Source organism: Armigeres subalbatus, chromosome 3 (genome assembly GCF_024139115.2).
Source record: "Armigeres subalbatus isolate Guangzhou_Male chromosome 3, GZ_Asu_2, whole genome shotgun sequence".
NCBI classification, from domain to species: Eukaryota; Metazoa; Arthropoda; class Insecta; order Diptera; family Culicidae; genus Armigeres; species Armigeres subalbatus.
The window spans coordinates 151,130,287-151,150,248 of NC_085141.1; the positions used below are offsets into that span (position 1 = coordinate 151,130,287).

A 19,962-nucleotide genomic window follows, 5' to 3' on the forward strand; every position below is an offset into this window, starting at 1 on the left:
AAAGTGTTCAAGGGCAACGAGGTGGTGCTGGTCGGCCAACGGAAGAATGGCTTGTACCATTTAACGCAATTTCGGATAAAGTGCTTTTGACCGAAGCAAAGCACAGTGACAAATGTGAGCACCTGTGGCACCGTCGTCTGGGGCATCGTGATTCGCAAGCTGTGTCGAAAATAGTGCGTGAGAAACTTGGTCACGGTTTGGAAATCACTGCTTGTAACGTGAAATCAGTGTGCGGACCATGTTGCGAGGGTAAGATGAGTCGAGACTCGTTTCCGAAGGCATCGAAGAGCCGAGCTAGTGAAGTTGGTGAACTTGTGCATAGCGATTTAGGCGGTCCGATGGAGATTCAAACACCGCGAGGGAATCGCTACTATATAGTGTTGGTAGACGATTACAGTCGCTATTCTGTGCTATATTTGCTTCAGCGCAAATCGGATGCAGAAGAGAAAATCCGCGACTACTGTAATATGATGAAGAATCAATTTGGTCGTTTCCCGAAGAGCATTCGTTCCGATGGAGGTGGCGAGTATTGCGGTAGCTCCTTGAGGAAGTTTTTCGCGGACAATGGGATTGGTCAAGAGATGTCGGCCCCATATTCGCCGCAACAGAACGGTGTAGCTGAACGGAAAAACCGTCATCTGAAGGAAATGATGCGTTGCATGTTGGCAGAATCGGGTTTGGCGAAGAAGTTTTGGGGTGAGGCGATCAATACTGCAAACTATTTGCAAAATCGGTGTCCGTCGTCATCAATAGTTTGTACGCCGTATGAGTTGTGGTTTAAGAAGAAGCCATCATACAATCACTTGAAGATTTTTGGTAGTGAGGCGTATGTACATATTCCGAAAGAAAATCGAAAGGCACTCGATGTGAAGTCCATGAAACTAGTGTTCGTTGGTTATGCGGAAGGGCGAAAAGCATATCGCTTCTTGAATGTGCAGACAGGCCATATCACCATCAGTAGAGATGCCAAATTTCTTGAACTGTGTAGTGTAAAGGAAGTCGTTCGTACCGAGCCTGTAGCTTCAGGAGGAGTTTTTGATGTGCCTTTGTCGCTGCCATCGAGTGAACAGACCCTGGAAGAAGAAATAGGTGAGCTATCGGAAGAAATCAGTGTAATGTCTGAAGAAGATTTGGATGATACGTTTTATGGTAGTGCTTCGGATGGTGAAAACTTTTTTCCCGGATTTCCACTGGACGAAATCGCTCGGCACTCTCGTCGTTCAACGAAAGGTATTCCACCTAATAGGCTGATTGAGGAAATCATGGCAGCTGAAACTGTTTCGGAAGATGAAGTGGAGCCTAAGAATCTGAGGGAAGCATTGGCTTGTGGGCGGAAGCAAGAGTGGATAGCAGCGATGGAAGACGAGCTGAAATCGCACTCCGAAAACGAAACGTGGGAATTGGTAAACCTACCTGATGGACGAAAGCCTGTTGGTTGCCGTTGGGTCTTCAAGCTAAAACGAAACGCAAATGGTCAGGTGACGAAACGCAAAGCCCGTTTGGTAGCGCAAGGTTTCTCCCAGAAGTTCGGAGAAGACTACGACGAGGTATTTGCTCCGGTCACTACACACACGACGTTTCGACTTCTCTTGGCGCTGGCAACCAAAATGGGAATGGTGTTGAAACATTTTGATGTCAAAACCGCCTACTTACATGGCCACCTTGATGAGGAGTTATACATGGTGCAGCCGCCCGGATATGTGAATAAAGGCAAACGTAACTTGGTGTGTCGCTTGAGGAGGAGTATTTACGGATTGAAGCAGTCAGCAAGATGCTGGAACAAGCGACTGGATGCGGTTTGGAATTCCTTGGGATTCAGGCAGAGCAAGGCAGACAACTGTTTATACACGAAGAAAGTTAATGGGCAGTATGTGTATCTACTTGTGTATGTGGATGACATTCTTGTCGGTTGTGTGGACGAAAAGCAAATTGGCATAGTATATGAACAGCTTAAGAAGCATTTCGATATGACCGATCTGGGCGACTTAAGTTATTTTCTCGGCATGGAAATTCGTAAAGAAGCATGTGGGTATAATGTGTCGTTAGAAGGATATATTGATCGAGTGGTTGAAAAGTTCGGACTTCGCGAAGCAAAAGGGGCGAAAACTCCCATGGAAACGGGATACGTGAAGGAGGAAGATAAAAGTAGTGCTTTGTTGGATCAAAATAAGTTTCGAAGTATCGTCGGTGCACTGTTGTATGTAGCAGTCTGTGCACGTCCGGATGTAGCTGTGAGTGCATCGATACTTGGGCGAAAGGTGAGTGCGCCAACCGAGGCGGATTGGGTAGCAGCGAAGCGAGTCGTTCGTTACCTAAAAGCGACAAAGGATTGGCGGTTGCAGTATAGCAAAGCTGGTGGTGACCTGGTCGGATTTTCTGATGCGGATTGGGCTGGTGACATTCGTTCCAGGAAGTCAACCACCGGTTTTGTGTACCTGTATGCTGGCGGTGCAGTGTCGTGGTGTAGCAGAAAGCAGTCGAGTGTCACACTATCTTCGATGGAGTCGGAGTACGTGGCACTAAGTGAAGCAAGCCAGGAATTGGTATGGCTACAGAAGCTACTGGATGATTTTGATGAAGCAACTGAAGGACCTGTAACGGTGATGGAGGACAACCAGAGTTGTATAACATTTGCCAGGTCTGAACGTGTGAGCCGACGATCTAAGCATATTGAGACCCGGGAGAATTATGTTCGAGAGTTATGTCAAGGTGGAGTGCTTGAGTTGAAGTATTGTCCGACTGAAGATATGGCTGCAGATATTTTGACTAAGCCTCTTGGTACGGTTCAGCAGAGGAAGTTCTCTGAGATGATGGGATTGTCTACAAGTGGTGGCAGCAAAGGTTGAGGAGGAGTGTTGGAGTTGCAACAGTTGTGCCACCCCTTTATATGTGTGGTTTGCATGTGCATCCCTGCAAGCACATCAGCAGTGGCAGCACAGGAAACCTCATCAAGAAAGCGTTCGCGCCTTCGCGCAAAAAAAAGGCGTCATTCAAATTCAAATGTGCTCTCGCTGTGTAAACACTGTTTTTCATATTCTAATAAATTTTTTACAAGTTTCGTTAATTAAACTACTTGATGCATTTTAATTCCATTGGAATCGAAATCCCAATAATAACCTCAGGGGTTCCGCAAGGTTCCATACTGGGTCCGGTGTTATGGAACGTCATGGACGACGGTGTCTTGAGGTTGAAGTTCCCGGTGGGCGTGGTAATCGTCGGCTTCGCTGACGATATTACGTGGGAGGTCTACGGCGAATCGATCGAAGAGGTGGAGTTGACTGCAGCCCACTCGATCGCAATTGTGGAGGAGTGGATGAGTTCCAGGAAGTTAGAACTGGCTCACCACAAGACTGAGGTGGTTGTTGTTAACAACCGAAAGTCGGAGCAACAAGCGGTGATAAGGGCAGGCAACTGCGCGGTCACCTCTGAACGCTCCATCAAACTCTTGGGGATAATGTTCGACGATAAGCTCACCTTTGGTAGCCACGTCAATTACGCCTGCAAGCGTGCCTCCACAGCAATAGTGGCATTGTCTCGGATGATGTCCAATGCGGTTTATGCCAGCAAGCGCAAGCTTCTGGCTAGCGTCGCTCTGTCCATACTGAGGTATGGGGGGCCAGCTTGGGCACGGCCCTGCGTATTAACTGCTACAGAACGAAGTTAGAAAGTACGTATAGGGTCATGTGCCTAAGAGTTGCGAGCGCGTGCCGTACCGTGTCGCACGATGCACCTTGCGTCAACACCGGTATGATGCCTATTGACATCGTTTTCGGTGAAGGCATAGAGTGCTTCGAAATGCGCGGCACGAGAGGCATCCGTAGGACTGTCAGGTTGGCCTCAATGGTCAAATGGCAGCGTGCGTGGTCCAAGGGTTCGGAGTCGGCTTCATTGGTTATACCGGTGCCCTGTGGTCGAACTCGATCCTTTTATCGAACAAGTGGTTGCGCGAAGAACAACATGATATCGTCGCTTTCGCGGCGTCGGTCAACCGGGCGGGTTCCGAGCCCGAGGACGGAAAGGGGTCCTCGTCAAGGCTGGGGCAGGCGTAGGCACCGCGTCGGCAAGTCCCTCTGTGTGCTGGCGAATAGGCCCTATCGCAGAGAGGTCATTTTGGGGTGCACGCGGCATCATCATTCTTGATACCAGTCGTGCAGAGGGAAGCAGGCGCGAAGTCGACCCTGCCCACCTTCCGAGGACATAGGGCGTGGTAAGGCCACCTGGAAAGCCGGCAATGCGCTGGCACGATACCATGGTGTTCTTCTAAAAAAGCGAGTCACGATGTTCGATGCTGCAAGGACACGCAGCTAACCTCGAGGGTGCGTTATGCACTGGCCCCCCTTTGAAGCATTACTTTCTGGTTGTACCGAAGGGACGATGGGCTTTTCGGCAATGGAGGCGGTTTAGCGGGTCGGGGATGCAGTCCTGCCTCCCTCGTTTGCTGTTGGAGGTCCCCTAACACCGCACTTCCTGGACAACACAGGAAAAAAAACACACACACAGGCTTTCGGCCTTCGATGTGGCGACGGAACAGCTGGACGCCATCATCGACTTTGCGTCATCGAAGCATAATATCAGCAAGGACCTCAAGAGGAGCTTGCAGAAACTTCGAAAGTCGATGCTGGACGCCAAGCTGGAGAGGGCGGTCGGGACGGCCAAGTGCAAACCCGTGAAATCGGTGGAGTCGAGGTCTACCCAGACTGAGGCCCAAGGATTCGCGGACTCGGGCAAGGACTCGGGGAATCGACCGAAGGCGTGCCAGCGAAGACGGTGGTGCCAAAGTCTACCCAGACTGAGGCTCAAGTATTTGCGGGTACGTCGGGGGGACTGCTCCAACGGAGCAGACACAAAAACGGGGGAGACAGCCTCCAGGGGATGAGCTCCTTGGGGGCCGCTCCAAAACGCGGAGGGTTACTACCCCGAACAAGGGTAGTGGGGCTGGGAAGCTGAACCCCGGTCAGGTACCTCCTAAACCGGGGGAGGAAGGACCTGGAAAGGTCCGTCCACTCAGGAAAGACGGTGGTAAGGGGTTACGGCAGGCTGAAAGTTCTCAGCCGCACCAGACCAGGGAAATAGAGGGGGATGACGCCTCTTGGACTCTGGTCAAGAACAAGAGGAAACCGAAGACGTCAAGGGCCGAAAAGAAGGCCCAGGCGAATGAGAGTAGCAAGAAGTCTAGAGTAGGCGCCAATCGCTCCAGGGGCGATGCCCTGGTCATCACGGCGGACGAGGCTAAGTACTCGGATGTTTTGAGGGCGATGAGGAGTGACGTCAAGCTCGGTGAACTCGGCGCCGACGTACGTCGAATAAGACGTACCCGGATGGGCGAGATGATACTCGAGCTGAAGCGGGGCGTCTCGCAAAAGGCGCCGCCTACAAGAAGTTGGCGGAGGAGGTCCTAGGCGAGACGGTCAAGGTGAGGGCACTCACGACGGAGGTGAATCTAACGGATAAAGACCTGGACGAGATCACTGAAGTCGAAGAGCTCGTCACGGCACTGCGGAGACAGTGTGAAGTGGAGACGCCCACCGCAGCCGTTCGGCTACGGAAAGGTCCGGCAGGGATACAGGTAGCATTGGTTCGGCTATCTGCAGCGGACGCCTCCAAGGTAGTCAAGTTAGGGAGCGTCAAGGTGGGATGGTCGGTATGCCCTGTGCGCATGTACGAGCAACCCGAAGTTTGCTTCAAGTGCCTGGAACCGGGGCACAAGCAATGGGACTGGAAAGGCCCTGACAGAAGCAATCTTTGCCGACGCTGCGGATTGGAGGGACATAAGGCACAATGCTGCACGAACCCACCCAATTGTTTGATTTGTTCCAGCAAAGCTGCAAAATCAAAGTGCAGGTAACGCAGCTGGCTTGCTCGGCCTCGCCCGAGTGTTTGGTGTGCGCAGGTTTAGAGGAAACGGCGGAACACGTGTTGTTCGTGAGCTCACGTTTTCGCGCAATGCGTGACCACATGCTTGCCACATGTGGTCTGGACACTACCCCGGAAAACCTAGTTCGGAGGATGTGTAAAAATGAAGTTGGCTGGAACGCCGTTTTATCGGCTATCGCCCAAATCGTCTCGGAGCTACACAGAAGGTGGCGCGGAGTCGGCTTCTTGGGTCATACCGGTGGTCATGCTCTGTGGTCGAACTCGATCCTTTTATCGAACAAGTGGCCGTGCGAAGAACAACATGGTATCGTCGCTTTCGCGGCGTCGGTCAACCGGGCGGGTTCCGAGCCCGAGAACGGAAAGGGGTCCTCGTCAAGGCTGGGACAGGCGTAGGCCTCGCGTCGGCAAGTCCCTCTGTGTGCTGACGAATAGGCCCTATCGCAGAAAGGTCAATTTGGGGTGCACGCGGCATCATCATTCTTGATACCAGTCGTGCAGAGGGAAGCAGGCGCGAAGTCGACCCTTCCCACCTTCCGAGGACATAGGGCGTGGTAAGGCCACCTGGAAAGCCGGCAACGCGCTGGCACGATACCATGGTGTTCTTCTAAAAAAGTGAGTTACGATGTTCGGTGCTGCAAGGACACGCAGCCAACCTCGAGGGTGCGTTGTGCACTGGCCCCCCTTTGAAGCATTACTTTCTGGTTGTACCGAAGAGACTATGGGCTTGGCGGCAATGGAAACGGTTTAGCGGGTCGGGGATGTAGTCCTGCCTCCCTCGGTGATCCCTAACCCCGCACTTCCTGGTCAACCCAGGATGTCTGTTGAGCAGATTCCCCCTCAATTGTTTAGGAAGAAAAAAAAAACACACACACGCAGGTAGCTGATTCGATTAATATATAAAATCATGGGTCTCCGAGACTTCTATAAAAAGTTCCATTTTGGTGTGCTTCATTGTACAAGAAAAGTAAAAAGCTGATGGACATATGGAAGTTGAAATTTCTAAACATTTTAAAAATTGAGCTGCTCAGTAAAGATACACGAGTATTAACCGGGGAAGTATGAAAAAAAGTAATAAAATCTTTTTTTTGTTACAGTGCAATATAACAGAAGCAATTCAGGAGTATGAATTTGCTTATCGTTCTTCCGTTCAGCGAGAAATTAAGCTGTTATGCTTACACGAAATCGGCTGGTGCCGCCTAATCCAACTGAATTACGGAATGGCTATGACTAACTTCAAGGATTTACGGTAGGTTAATCGTTTCCAATGAATGAATTATTGGCAGTGGCTGATTTTCTACCCGCCGCTGTCACATCCAGGCGCTATAGTATATGCGCAAAATAGCCAGCAAGAGTTAACCGCCAGAAATTTGTATGGCGAAAGTCATCTAACGCGGGTTTTCTCAAAATAAGAAACTTTTCATGAAAAACTATTTGGTACCGATTATGTAGGAAGGTGTCCGCTACCATGCCCACCAAATATTTTTTTGATAAAAGTGCTTTATTTTGAGAAATCGAACCTTAGATGCCTTTCGCCATACTGATTTCAGAAAGTTAACTCCTAGTGTGCCGCTGTAAGCACGCTCAAAGCAGGTGATTCATTAATTACTTGCTTTTGGCGTGTTTACAGCGGCACACTAGGAGTTAACTTTTTTTCAAATCAGTATGGCGAAAGGTATCTAAGGTTGAATATATCGACATAAAACACTTTTACCCAAAAAATTTTGGTACAAGTAGTAGTAGACTGCATAACTGGTATCAAATGGTTTTTTGAAAAAAAATCCTACTTTCGAGGTAACCCGCATTAGATGACTTTCGCCATACCAATTTCTGACGGTTACCTTATGTTAGCTGTTGGAGCATAGCGCCTGGATGCTGGCAGCGGCGGATAGAAAACCAATCACTGCTGGTATGGGTTATCCGCTAGACATTTGTTTGGCGAAAGACAGCGAGAATTCTCGGAAGTAGAAACTTTTTACAATAAACTTTTTGCTATCAGTTATGTAGCAAGGTGTTCGCTACAATGACTGCCAAATATTTCTTGATAAAGGCATTTTTTTTCGAAAAATCTAACCTTAGATGCCTTTCGCCATACTGTTTTCAGAAAGTTAAGTCCAAATTTTTCGCTGTAAGCACGCTCAAAATGCGTATATCATCAATTTGACACAAATGGAGACAGATGGTAAATGAATCACCCACTTTGAGCGTGCTTACAGCGGTATAGTAGGAGATAACTTTCTGAAATTTGTATGGCTAAAGGAATTTTAGGTTGAATTTCTCGAATTGAAAAAAATTAAACACCTCAATCGAAAAAGTCTTTAGAAAACGTAGTGACAGACACCTTGCTGCATAAGGGAAGATCCTTTAATTACGTAACGCAAAAATTGGGTATTTTTGGGTCGTCGTGCTCCCCCCTCCCCCTCTAAGCGTTACGTAATTTATGGACGTTCCCTAACTCCCTAACTTCGCCGTACAAATTTCTGGCGGTAAGCTCATGCTGGGTATAAAGTGCCTGCATTAAGGTTCCCCCAAACACACGCGACACGACAAGCGCGACGCGATTCTATCGCATGGCGACTGCGATTCTGTCGCCGTTGGTATGGAAGCGTCAATGGAACATTGCCTGCAGCGACCCAACGATAGAATCGTGGCGACTAGTTGTCGCCATCGCGGCGATGAAATCGCTTAGGTTTGGGGGATCCTTTATAGCAGCATTATACAAGTGGTGCAACCCGAGCAGGAGTGCCAACCTCGATAACAGAGATTGGTATGAACTATCCTTGCATTAGAGTGAAATCAGGAGTGATTCAGTTTCATTCCAAATTTTCGACCACTATTCTAGTTTGAATCTGAAGCCAAATAGAACAAACTCGCTGGTTTCTCCAGCAGTGATCTATTCATGTTTTTTAAATTTTCAATTAAATGAAATCATCATGTTGGCGCCAAGAAAGGCGCCGTAATTGCAAAGTGGATTGATCCGTAGATAAAATGACGCATTCATACACCAAAACAACTGGAAAATATTTGAATCTCGTGATTCAATCGTGGTTCAAATCTGCAGAAAATAGAACGGAGCGTTATACCAGTTTTATTTTTTTGACATTTGACTGGTAAAAAAATGAATCTAGAACAGGTGCTGGGAAAATGAATGTTTCAGAATCATATTCAAACTGACAGCCCCGAACGATTTGAATCACTGCTGATTTTACCCTTAGAGGTTAAATACCAAAACAATAATACCAAAAATAAATATGCAAAATACTTTAGGCATAATAAGCTTAGGTATTTCAATAACATACGAATAATAATTTGTGACGTGTTTGGTTTTGTAATAACAGAGTATGTTATACCTGAAATATTGTGCACATTTTTCTTTTTTTTCTATTTTTATTAGCTAGTTATCTAATACATGCTTAACTCTCTTAACCTTCTTCGGATATTAGGAAAAACTTACGAATAAGATGTTAGGGTCATATTGACCCAGAAATGTAAATGCTTATAAAACAGTCAAATTATAACCGAATTACAAATTTTATATACCGTTCGAAGGATAAACTCATCAATTTTGTGGCTATGTGGTGATATGCTGGTTCTGGAGACCATGGTCATCGAGAAACGACTTCCACGGGGACCTTGTCGGTCATTTAAGGGGAGCATAGAAATCGCTCCATATATGCCTTTCGATCGCTAATTCTTCATAGATTCTCTTAAAACGGTAATGTATGCTCCATGAGAGGGCTTCCGACGAAAGTGGCCACTCCTGGTATATGCAAAGTGCCCCCGGGGAACCCGCAGGAGAGGTCATTTCCGTTTCAGCACCAAAATATGCCGTGCGGTGGCTCTTTCGTCATGATTTTCCACAAAATAGATGATTATGCGCTTGAAATCGATAATTGACCACATTGGCCACTCTTGGAGCCTATGAGGTGCCTTCGGGGAACACGTAAAAGGGGACATTTCCGTTTTAACACCAAAATATGCTATGCGGCGGCTCTTTTGTCATGATTTTTCACCAAACAGATGATTATGCGCTTTAAATCGATAAGTGACCACATTGACCACGCTTGGAACCTATGAGGGGCACCCAGGGAACCCGCAGAATGAGACATTTCCATTTTAACATCGAAGTATGCCGTGCGGCGGCTCTGTATTTTCTCATCCATCAAAGAGATGGTTATTCAGCTCGAAATCGATAAGTGACCACATTGGCCACTCTTGGAACCTTGGGGAACCCGTTAAAGGGGACATTTCCGTTTTACCACCAAAATATGCCGTGCGGTGGCTTTTTCGTCATGATTTTTCACAAAATAGATGATTATGCGCTCGAAATCGATAAGTGACCACATTGGACACTCTTGGAGCCTGTGAGGTGCCCTCGGGGAACCCGTAGAATGTGAAATTTCCGTTTTAACACCAAAATATGCCGTCCGACAGCTCTTTTGTCATGATTTTCCACCAAACAGATGGTTATGCGCCTGAAATCGACAAATGACCACATCAGCCCCTTTTGGAACCAATGAGATTCCCTCGGGGAACCCGTAGAAGGTGACATTACCGTTTTTATACCGAAATGAATAAGTGACCACATTTTTCGTTTTGGAAGTATTGGAGTAAAAATGGAAATGTCTCCTCCTACAGGTTCTCCGAGGCCCCTCATAGGTTCCAAGAGTGGCCAATGTGGTCACTTATCGATTTCGAGCGTATGACCATATTTTCAGATGAAAATCATGACAAAGGAGCCGCCGCACGACATATTTTAGTGTTCAAACGGAAATATCTACTTTTACGGGTTCCCCGGGGGCCCCTCATAAGTTCCAAGAGTGTCAAATGTGTTCACTTATCGATTTCGAGCATGATGTTGGTCATGAAGCAACAGATGGTCATCTGTTTGGTGGAAAATCATGATGAAAGAGTCGACGCACGGCGTATTTTGGAGTTAAAACGGAAATGTTCCATTCTACGGGCTCCCTGGGGGCCCCTCATAGATTCCAAGAGTGGCCAATGTGGTCATTTATCGATTTCAAGCGCATAACCAGTTGTTTGGTGGAAAATCATGACAACAGAGCCGCCGCACGGCATATTTTGGTGATAAAACGGAAATGTCCTCTCTTACGGGCTCCCCGAAGGCACTTCATAGGCTCCTAGGGTGGCCAATGTGGTAAATTATCGATTTCAAGCGTACAATCACCTATTTTGTGGAAAATCATGACAAAAGAGCCGCCGTATGGCATATTTTGGAGTTAAAACGGAAATGTCCCCTTCTACGGTTTCCTTGGAGGCACCTCATAGGTACCAAGAGTGGCCAATGTGGTCAATTATCGATTTCAAGCGCATTACCATCTGTTTGATGGAAAATCATGACAAAAGAGCCGCCGCATGGCATATTTTGGTGTTAAAACGGAAATGTCCCCTTTTACGTGTTGCCCGAGGGCACCTCATAGGCTCCAAGAGTGGCCAATGTGGTCACTCATCTATTTCGAGCGCATAATCATCTATTTTGTGGAAAATCATGACGAAAAAGCCACCGCACGGTATATTTTGGTGGTAAAATGGAAATGTCCCCTTTAACGGTTTCCCCGAGGGCACCTCATAGGTTCCAAGAGTGGCCAATGTGGTCACTTATCGATTTCGAGCTGAATAACCATCTCTTAGATGGGAAAATACAATGAAAGAGCCGCCGCACGGCATACTTCGGTGTTAAAACGGAAATGTTCCATTCTGCGGGTTCCCTGGGGGCCCTGATAGGTTCCAAGCGTGGTCAATATGGTCGTGGTCGTGGTCGATTTCAAGCGCATAATCATCTATTTTAGGAAAATCATGACGAAAGAGCGCCGCACGGTATATTTTGGTGTTAAAACGGAAATGTCTCCTCCTATGGGTTTCCCGGGGGCACCTTGCATGTACCAGGAGTGGCCAATGTGGTCACTTATCGATTTCAAGCGCATAACCATCTGTTTGTGGAAAATCATGACGAAAGAGCCGCCGCACGGCATACTTTGGTGCTATAACGGAAATGTCATCTCCTACGGGTTCCTCGGGGGCACCTTGCATGTACCAGGTATGGCCAATGTGGTCACTTATCGATTTCAAGAGCATAACCATCTGTTTGGTGGAAAATCATGACAAAAGAATCACCGCACGGCATATTTTGGTGTTGAAACGGAAATGTCCTCTCCTGCGGGTTCCCCGGGGGCACCTTGCATGTACCAGGAGTGGCCTCTTTCGTCGGAAGCCCTCTCATGGACCATACATTACCGTTTTAAGAGAATCTATGAAGAATTAGCGATCGAAAGGCATATTTGGAGCGATTTCTATGCTCCCCTTATATGACCGACAAGGTCCCTGTGGAAGTCGTCACCACATAGCCATAAAATTTATGAGTTTATTTTTCGAACGGTATATAAACTTTGTAATTCGGTTAAAATTTGACTGTTCTATAAACATTTACATTTCTGGGTCAATATGACCCTAACATCTTATTCGTAACTTTTTTTGTGGGGTCGTTCCTGTTGCACCTTAAGGTCACTCCTGACAGAATCCAAGTTTCAAAGTGCTCGCGTTTTCGGGGGCACACCACTCGATACGGAAGCAACGCACAACTGTCATTTTTATTTTTTCACGCATGCTGCGACGCAGCAAAGCTGAATCAACAAAAATGACAGTTGTCCGCCGCCTCCGTATCGAGTGGTGTGCCCCCGAAAACGCGAGCACTTTGAAACTTGGATTCTGTCAGGAGTGACCTTAAAATAGTTTTTTCATGTCAGATGCTTCATTTCCACAAAATATTAGAAGTCAAGAAATTTCAGAACGATTGGATTAGCAAGTAAAAAGATATTCTACTTTGAAGTTTCGTTTTGGGTCATATTGACCCCAACATCTTACTACACGGAAGAAGAAAAGTACCCAAAATTGAGTATTTTTAAACTTACTTTTGAGTTATTTTTTCTCTTCTCTTCCATCCACTCTTTCTTTTGTTGTCAAAAACAAAAGAGCCAAACAATCCAACGACGCCAGTTCAATACGGGAAGCCAATTTTGAGTTTTATTACCTGAGGTCGAAATTGAGTGAATTAAACTTAAATTTGGGTCAATAAATTTTCCGTTGGGTACTTTTTTAACATGGGAGTAAAGGCAAACTACTTCGACCCTACTTACTCAATTTTGGCTTCCCGTACGGATGTACGAGGTTGGGTGAATTAAATTTGATATGATAAATTTTTAATTTATATTAATACATTTGCCTTTGATTTTTCCTCTGGTTGAATTGAACCATATAGGAATTACAATGTTTTAAACTTAAACTAAACTCTATAGATTGCAATGTCTCAATGTTAGAAATTCTATGAAGTTCATTGGCACATCATACAACATTGCTGGTCTAAAAATTTGTTTGTAAATCAAAATTTTGTTCTTAAGACAAAGTCTTAACTTTCTGTTTATAAGTGGATATAGACACTTGATATATTTGTTACATTTTGCTTGAATGCCTTCAATGTGATTTTTTAAATTTATTTTTGGGCTAGCAGAAGGCCTAAATATTCGGCTTCGCTAGACCAATTAATTGGAACCCCATTCATAGTGACAATATGTCTGCTAGAAGGTTGCAAATAAGAAGCTTTCGGTTTATGTGGGAAAATTATAAGCTGAGTTTTGGAAGCAGGGTATACCCCGTTAGGCATAAGTACGTTAGGCATAAGGACGATAGGCCTAAGTACGTTAGGCATAATGGACGTTTGGCATAAAATGACCCAAAGAACAGCCCATGACATAAAGAAGGCAGAATTATGCCAAACGTCCATTATGCCTAACGTACATTATGCCTATCGTCCTTATGCCTAACGTCCATTATACCTAACGTCCTTATGCCTAACGTCTTGGACCCTTGGAAGCATTCGGGGAAATTTTCCATCTCTGCAAGTAAGTGGAAAAAATGTCCAAACTTTTTTGCAATCTACTACAAATGACACTCAGGCTTCGCCCTTTGGAGGAAAGGCCCGTGTCATCTGTAAATAAAGATTTTTGACACCCTGGTGGTAATCCAGGTAAGTCAGAAGTAAAAGTGTTATACAATATGGGCCCCAGTATGCTGCCTTGGAGAACACCAGCTTTCACAGGTAATCTATCAGATTACGAATTCGTTGCACGTAATGACTGATGAGCGGTTGAATGCCCATGGAGAAAACCAAATAGCTCATTAGCAAAAATATTGTCATTAATATGCACCATCATTCTATTTAAAATATTCTTTTCAAACAGTTTGCTTATCGAAGAAAGACAACTGATTGGGCGATAACTAAAGCCTGAGATGGATTTTTGTCCGGCTTCAAAACTGGAACTACTTTGGTGTTTTTCCATTTATCAGGGAAATATGCCAATTGAAAACATTCGTTAAATAAATTAACCAAAAAGGATAAAGAGCTCCCAGGAATTTTTTTGATAAATATGTAGAAAATACCATCATCACCCAGGGCTTTCATATTTTGAAATTTCCTAGTAATAGATCTCACTTCATCCAAATTAGTTCCCAACGAAAGGTCAAAAACATTCTCTTGATTGAGTATGTCTTCTAAGCCTCGTGTAACCTGATCCGAAATTGGACTAGTGAGACCTACAATAAAATTATGGCCACTTCCAAACTGTTGAGTATCTAAGTGTTTGACCTTTTCGCCATTTGGTAATCAAATTTTATTTCCCTATTTAAGCACTGGAATTGGAAATTTTCATTAACTTCCAAAAGGGTTTCGAACTGGGATCCAACTTTGAGACATTATTTTCAAAGTTGGTATTTCTCAGAATAGCGAAACGTTTTGCCTTTCTCGTATACTAAGTGCTTACAGCGGCACACTAGGAGTTAACTTTCTGAAATCTGTATGGCGAAAGGCGTCTAAGGTTCGATTTCTCTAAACTAAGCACTTTAAACGAAAAAATATTTGGTAGGCGTAGTAGCGGACACCATCCCTCATAACCGGTACCAAATAGTTTTTCATGAAAAGTTCCTAATTTTGAGAAAACCAGCGTTAGATGTCTTTCGCCATACAAATTTATGGCGGTTAACTCTTGCTGGCTATTTGTGCATATACTATAGCGCCTGGATGTGGCTGCGGCGGGTAGAAAATCAGCCACTGCCAATAATTTATTGTCCAAAATTTGTTTCAAGAGAAACTCCCAAGGTTTCAAAAACTTTGGTTTCTAAAGAAGAATATAATTTGCGTTTGATAGTCTATTAATAACAATCGTAACCCCACCACAGGCGCTGTCAAGACGATCATTTTGATAAATATAGTAATTTGGATCTCTTTTAATGGATAGTCCTGGTTTTAAATACATTTCAATGAATCGCCTGCTTTGAGCGTGCTTACAGCGGCACACTATGAGTTAACTTACTGAAATCAGTATGGCGAAAGGCATCTAAGGCTCGATTTCTCAAAATCAAGCACCTTCATCGAAAAAATATTTGGTAGGCGTAGTAGCGGATTCCTTCCTACATAACCGGTACCAAATAGTTTTTCATGAAAAGTTCCTAATTTTGAGAAAACCCGCGTTAGATGTCTTTCGCCATACAAATTTCTGGCGGTTAACTCTTGCTGGCTATTTGCGCATATACGATAGCGCCTGGATGTGGAAGCGGCGAGTAGAAAATCAGCTACTGACAATAATTCATTATAATGGCAATGTGCACATTATGAACTATTAGGAATTTGAATGAATTATCTTCCTTATTCTTCAAAGAGCGGGCATTCGGGATGTTTCTTAGAAGGAAGTGGAGAATTCAGAGACTCCCCCTGATTGCTGTATTCAAGACAAAATTTTCAAAACGACTTATCTGCTTTTGTAAACAAAGATTCAAACGCCGATTTGACGAATCTGATAGCTCTCCCACGCAAACCAACACCATCAACAGGTAGCGTAAACCTTCATCTACCTATTGGTGGTGTTGGTTTGCGTGGGAGAGCTATCAGATTCGTCAAATCAGCGTTTGAATCTTTGTTTTCAAAAGCAGATAAGTCGTTTTGAAAATTTTGTCTTGTATTCAAATTAATTTATGAAAAAAATGTTTCTTAGGTCCTTTTGAAAAGTTAAGCGAGAAATGCTCATTGCTGAGCGTGGAGACCTTCTAAGAGTTTTTTTAGAACGGTTTCTTTGCAGGATTACCACCGCTTGTCGGAATTTTACTTCCGCAAACGGGTCCAACGTAAAACGAAGGCACGGGTCCAAGCAAAGATCGTAACAGGATCAGTGAGTACAAATAGCGCTGAGAAGCACTGTTGTTGAAATTAAAATAGCTTCGGATAGTATAAATACTTCCTTCAGCATAGAACCGCACAGCACGAAAGGTCTGAATATTGAGCACATTAATTTTTGGTATTACTACTTTGGTATTTTACCGCTTAATCAAGGCTAGTTCATAACAGAGTATGGTATCAATAACAGAATGAGGTATTAGGTTAATTTCTCCTGCTCGGGAATACTCCTACCTTTAGGAACCTTGTGCTCTATTGGATCTGCGTCTCTTTATTATTGATCCAGCATCGTTAGCGGGGTATTTGCGCATATACGTTAGCGTCTGTATGCTGGCAGCCACAGCTGATAACTAATTATCAAGATTTTATTTTTTTACAAATATTGCAGCCGATGCAGCCAATTTTCCAAGAGCTTCTACGCTTACTTGACGGTCATCTGTCAAGGGGCACATGGGTTTTTTGATGAATTAATCAAATGGAGATCGGAGATCTCCGAATTACTGAATCGTTCCAGACAGAAGGAGTCTCAAATTGAAAAGTACATTTTCCGCAGATGCCAAAAGCTACCGCATACCGATACAGAAACCGAGAAGTACAATTGCAGCTACTGGAGACTGTTGGTGTACGAAATACTTTTTATGTGGAATGCTCTGAGTAGCTGTAGTGAAGAATCTCTCAATGCTATCATAGAAGATTGCAGAAAATTAGACGAGGAGTCATTGGAACCATCCCGAGGGATAAGACAACTGATTTTAGGTGCAAGTTTGTGTTATATGAAACGATACGAGGATGCAATCAACGCCTATCGTATGTGTATTGTTATGCGGGTTGACGAACAATCACAACCGTCACAACTACAGGATGTGCACATTCCAGCGTTCGCCCATTACGAGTTAGCACTCTTATTGTTGCGGCAGCAAAACGAGGAAGCAAAAATGGAAGCCAAACAGCTGCTTCTATACGCACAACAGACCTATAGAAGCTTCGATTTCGATAATCGATTCAATGTACGAATACATTCCATATTGAAAACCCTCAATTAACAGATTATAGTGCGGCAAAAAGTGATAAGCTGCTGATCAAAACCATCCAGAGGATGTATTGTTATCCTATTATCGTACACAACAACACGGCATACAAAAACAAGGCACTATCGAAACGTATGTAAACATCAATTTTCATTGTAAACAATTGACGTCACTGCTATCGCTGCTCGGGACGAAGCAAGCCAACGCTCTACACTCAGCGAACTAGACTATCGAAATTCATAACTGGCGCCTTATGAATCTTCGACAGATTATTCCACCAAAAGTGCTTCTTATATGCAGTTACCTTCCCGAGTAATCAAGCGTCGACTGGCGTGTGGTATATATACCGGCCTCCCGACCCCGACGTCCATGGTTCGAACCCAGTCTGCCGCACTTCACTTTTTTGCCTTTCTCGTTCAACAAAGTTGTACCGAAAGGCTATCATTTCACTCTGAAAACGAACTTTCTACAGGAACATCTGATAGTAAAGTTTCTTATACCATTCGACTTAGTTTGATGAATCGAGGTGATGTCTGTGTGTGTGTATGTATGTGTGTGTATGTTTGTGTGTCTGTATGGTCACTTTTTCAACCACAAAAACTCACACGATTTTCATGTACTTAGACTTAACTGATTTTATCGCAACAAAGTTGCATTCCGCAGAGCCACTCTTCTAATTACATGCTATTTAATTTCATCAAGATTGATTAATGCGTTCGCAGCTGACAAGGAAAATGGTTTAAGCAGTTTTCCATTTTTCCCATATAACCGGGACTACGAGCATTGAGCAGCTACCATGCTATAATATAAATTACGTTCGCTCGATGGGTTAGAAACCTACGGCAATATCGATAAAGCTAACGCAACGAACAAAGCTTTTCAAAGCTTGCAATGTGGAACGTGTTGAACACGAAAACTAATCGACGAACAACGTACGCGCTTTTAAGTTTAGAGCCGACTCGATGATGTTTAGGGTAAATGACCCAATAGTGGAGGAACTAAGCACGTTCCACCACTGTTTGTTCGCATGCACAGAAGCTATAATTTATTTCGCTTACCTAAATTGTGCATCCGAAAGCTCCTCTTTTATATTTTTAGTAGAAAGTATTCCGATGGCAGCAGCTCCTGTCATTATTACCTAAAATGAATCCTCCAATTATTGGTGCAATGTTCCAATAGTTGCGATATTTTCTAATTCGTGTTCCTATAGTTGCGAATCCCATTGTTTTCATACGGGACTCGCAACTATGGGAACACTACCGCAACTATTGGTACAAGGCAGAGAATAAAATACAGTATTTCAGTGATATTTTACCGATTCTACCGATAGTAAATTCAAAACAGTTTTCAACTCTTTCACTTAATGACAGGTCAACTAATTGATAAACAATGTGGGTTGCTGCGTTATTTGCGTATATTTGATAAAAACTACACTACCGCAACTATAGGAGCACCCACGACTATCGGATCAATTACCCTATTGCCATTATACTTTATCGGAGCATTCGCACCAACACAGTTGTAAGTTTCATCGTTGGCAACAGAAATTGCACTAGATAACGACACGATTAACTGCTGGTTCGTACGCTCGTGGCCATGGTGGTGTTGGCGTTTGTTTTGGTTTGGGTGCAGTTTGGTTTGGGTGGTGTGTAGTTATTGTGAAGTTTGGGTGATTTCAAGGGCAAATTTTAATATAGTTTTCGTTTTATACATCTCCTTATTTCCATATTATACTAGTTGACCCGGCAGACGTTGTCCTGCACAGTAGGCGAGAATGTGCGTTCCGAACTGCCCATGCAAAATTCGCATAGGAATCACAATTTTAGTTATTCACGGTTTGCTCAACTTTACTCGTAATTTTCGCGTTAGGAAATTACATATAAACCCGTCGGAAACTGTAACGAATGTTTCTGCTGAAGAAATGAAAAAAATCCATCCAGCCGTTTTCGAGTTATGCGGATACGAACACAGACCATTTCATTTTTATATATAAGATTATGTAATATATTTATATATATATATATATATATATATATATATATATATATATATATATATATATATATATATATATATATATATATATAAATTATTACTTTTACCTTTCAAAAAGGGTTTTAAAAAAAAAGACAAGGGAATTTCAACGAAAGAACTAACTACCTCGAACGATTGGAACGGAATGATTTATTGTTGCTAAATGAATTATTGGCAGTGGCTGATTTTCTACCCGCCGCTGTCACATCCAGGCGCTATAGTATATGCGCAAAATAGCCAGCAAGAGTTAACCGCCAGAAATTTGTATGACGAAAGTCATCTAATGCGGGTTTTCTCAAAATAAGAAACTTTTCATGAAAAACTATTTGGTACCGATTATGTAGGAAGGTGTCCGCTACCATGCCTACCAAATATTTTTTTGATGAAAGTGCTTAATTTTGAGAAATCGAACCTTAGATGCCTTTCGCCATACTGATTTCAGAAAGTTAACTCCTAGTGTGCCGCTGTAAGCACGCTCAAAGCAGGCGATTCATTGAAATGAATCAAAGTCCCTACGGCATACAAAATGCTGACCTAGCTCCTAGCAAGTGTCAGTTGGCCTGAATGAATCATCTGCTTTGAGCGTGCTTACAGCGGCACACTAGGAGTTAACTTTCTGAAATCAGTATGGCGAAAGGCATCTAAGGTTTGATTTCTCAAAATTAAGCACTTTAATCGAAAAAATATTTGGTAGGCGTAGCAGCGGACACCATCCTTCATAACCGGTACCAAATAGTTTTTCATGAAAAGTTCCTAATTTAGAGAAAACCCGCGTTAGACGTCTTTCGC

General features: G+C 44.0%; 1 protein-coding gene across 1 annotated transcript in view; it reads left to right on the plus strand.

The window, feature by feature from the left end:
• The window catches only part of LOC134219580 (tetratricopeptide repeat protein 39C-like), a 187,651-nt gene extending 168,801 nt beyond the window's left edge, over positions 1-18,850 (plus strand). Inside the window, exons 6-7 of the mRNA XM_062698354.1 lie at positions 6,969-7,120; positions 16,500-18,850. Of these exons, the coding sequence (XP_062554338.1) occupies positions 6,969-7,120; positions 16,500-17,154 (807 nt within the window). The 3' untranslated portion in view covers positions 17,155-18,850. The remainder of the gene's footprint in view (positions 1-6,968; positions 7,121-16,499) is intronic.
• Positions 18,851-19,962: the final 1,112 nt, after the last annotated feature.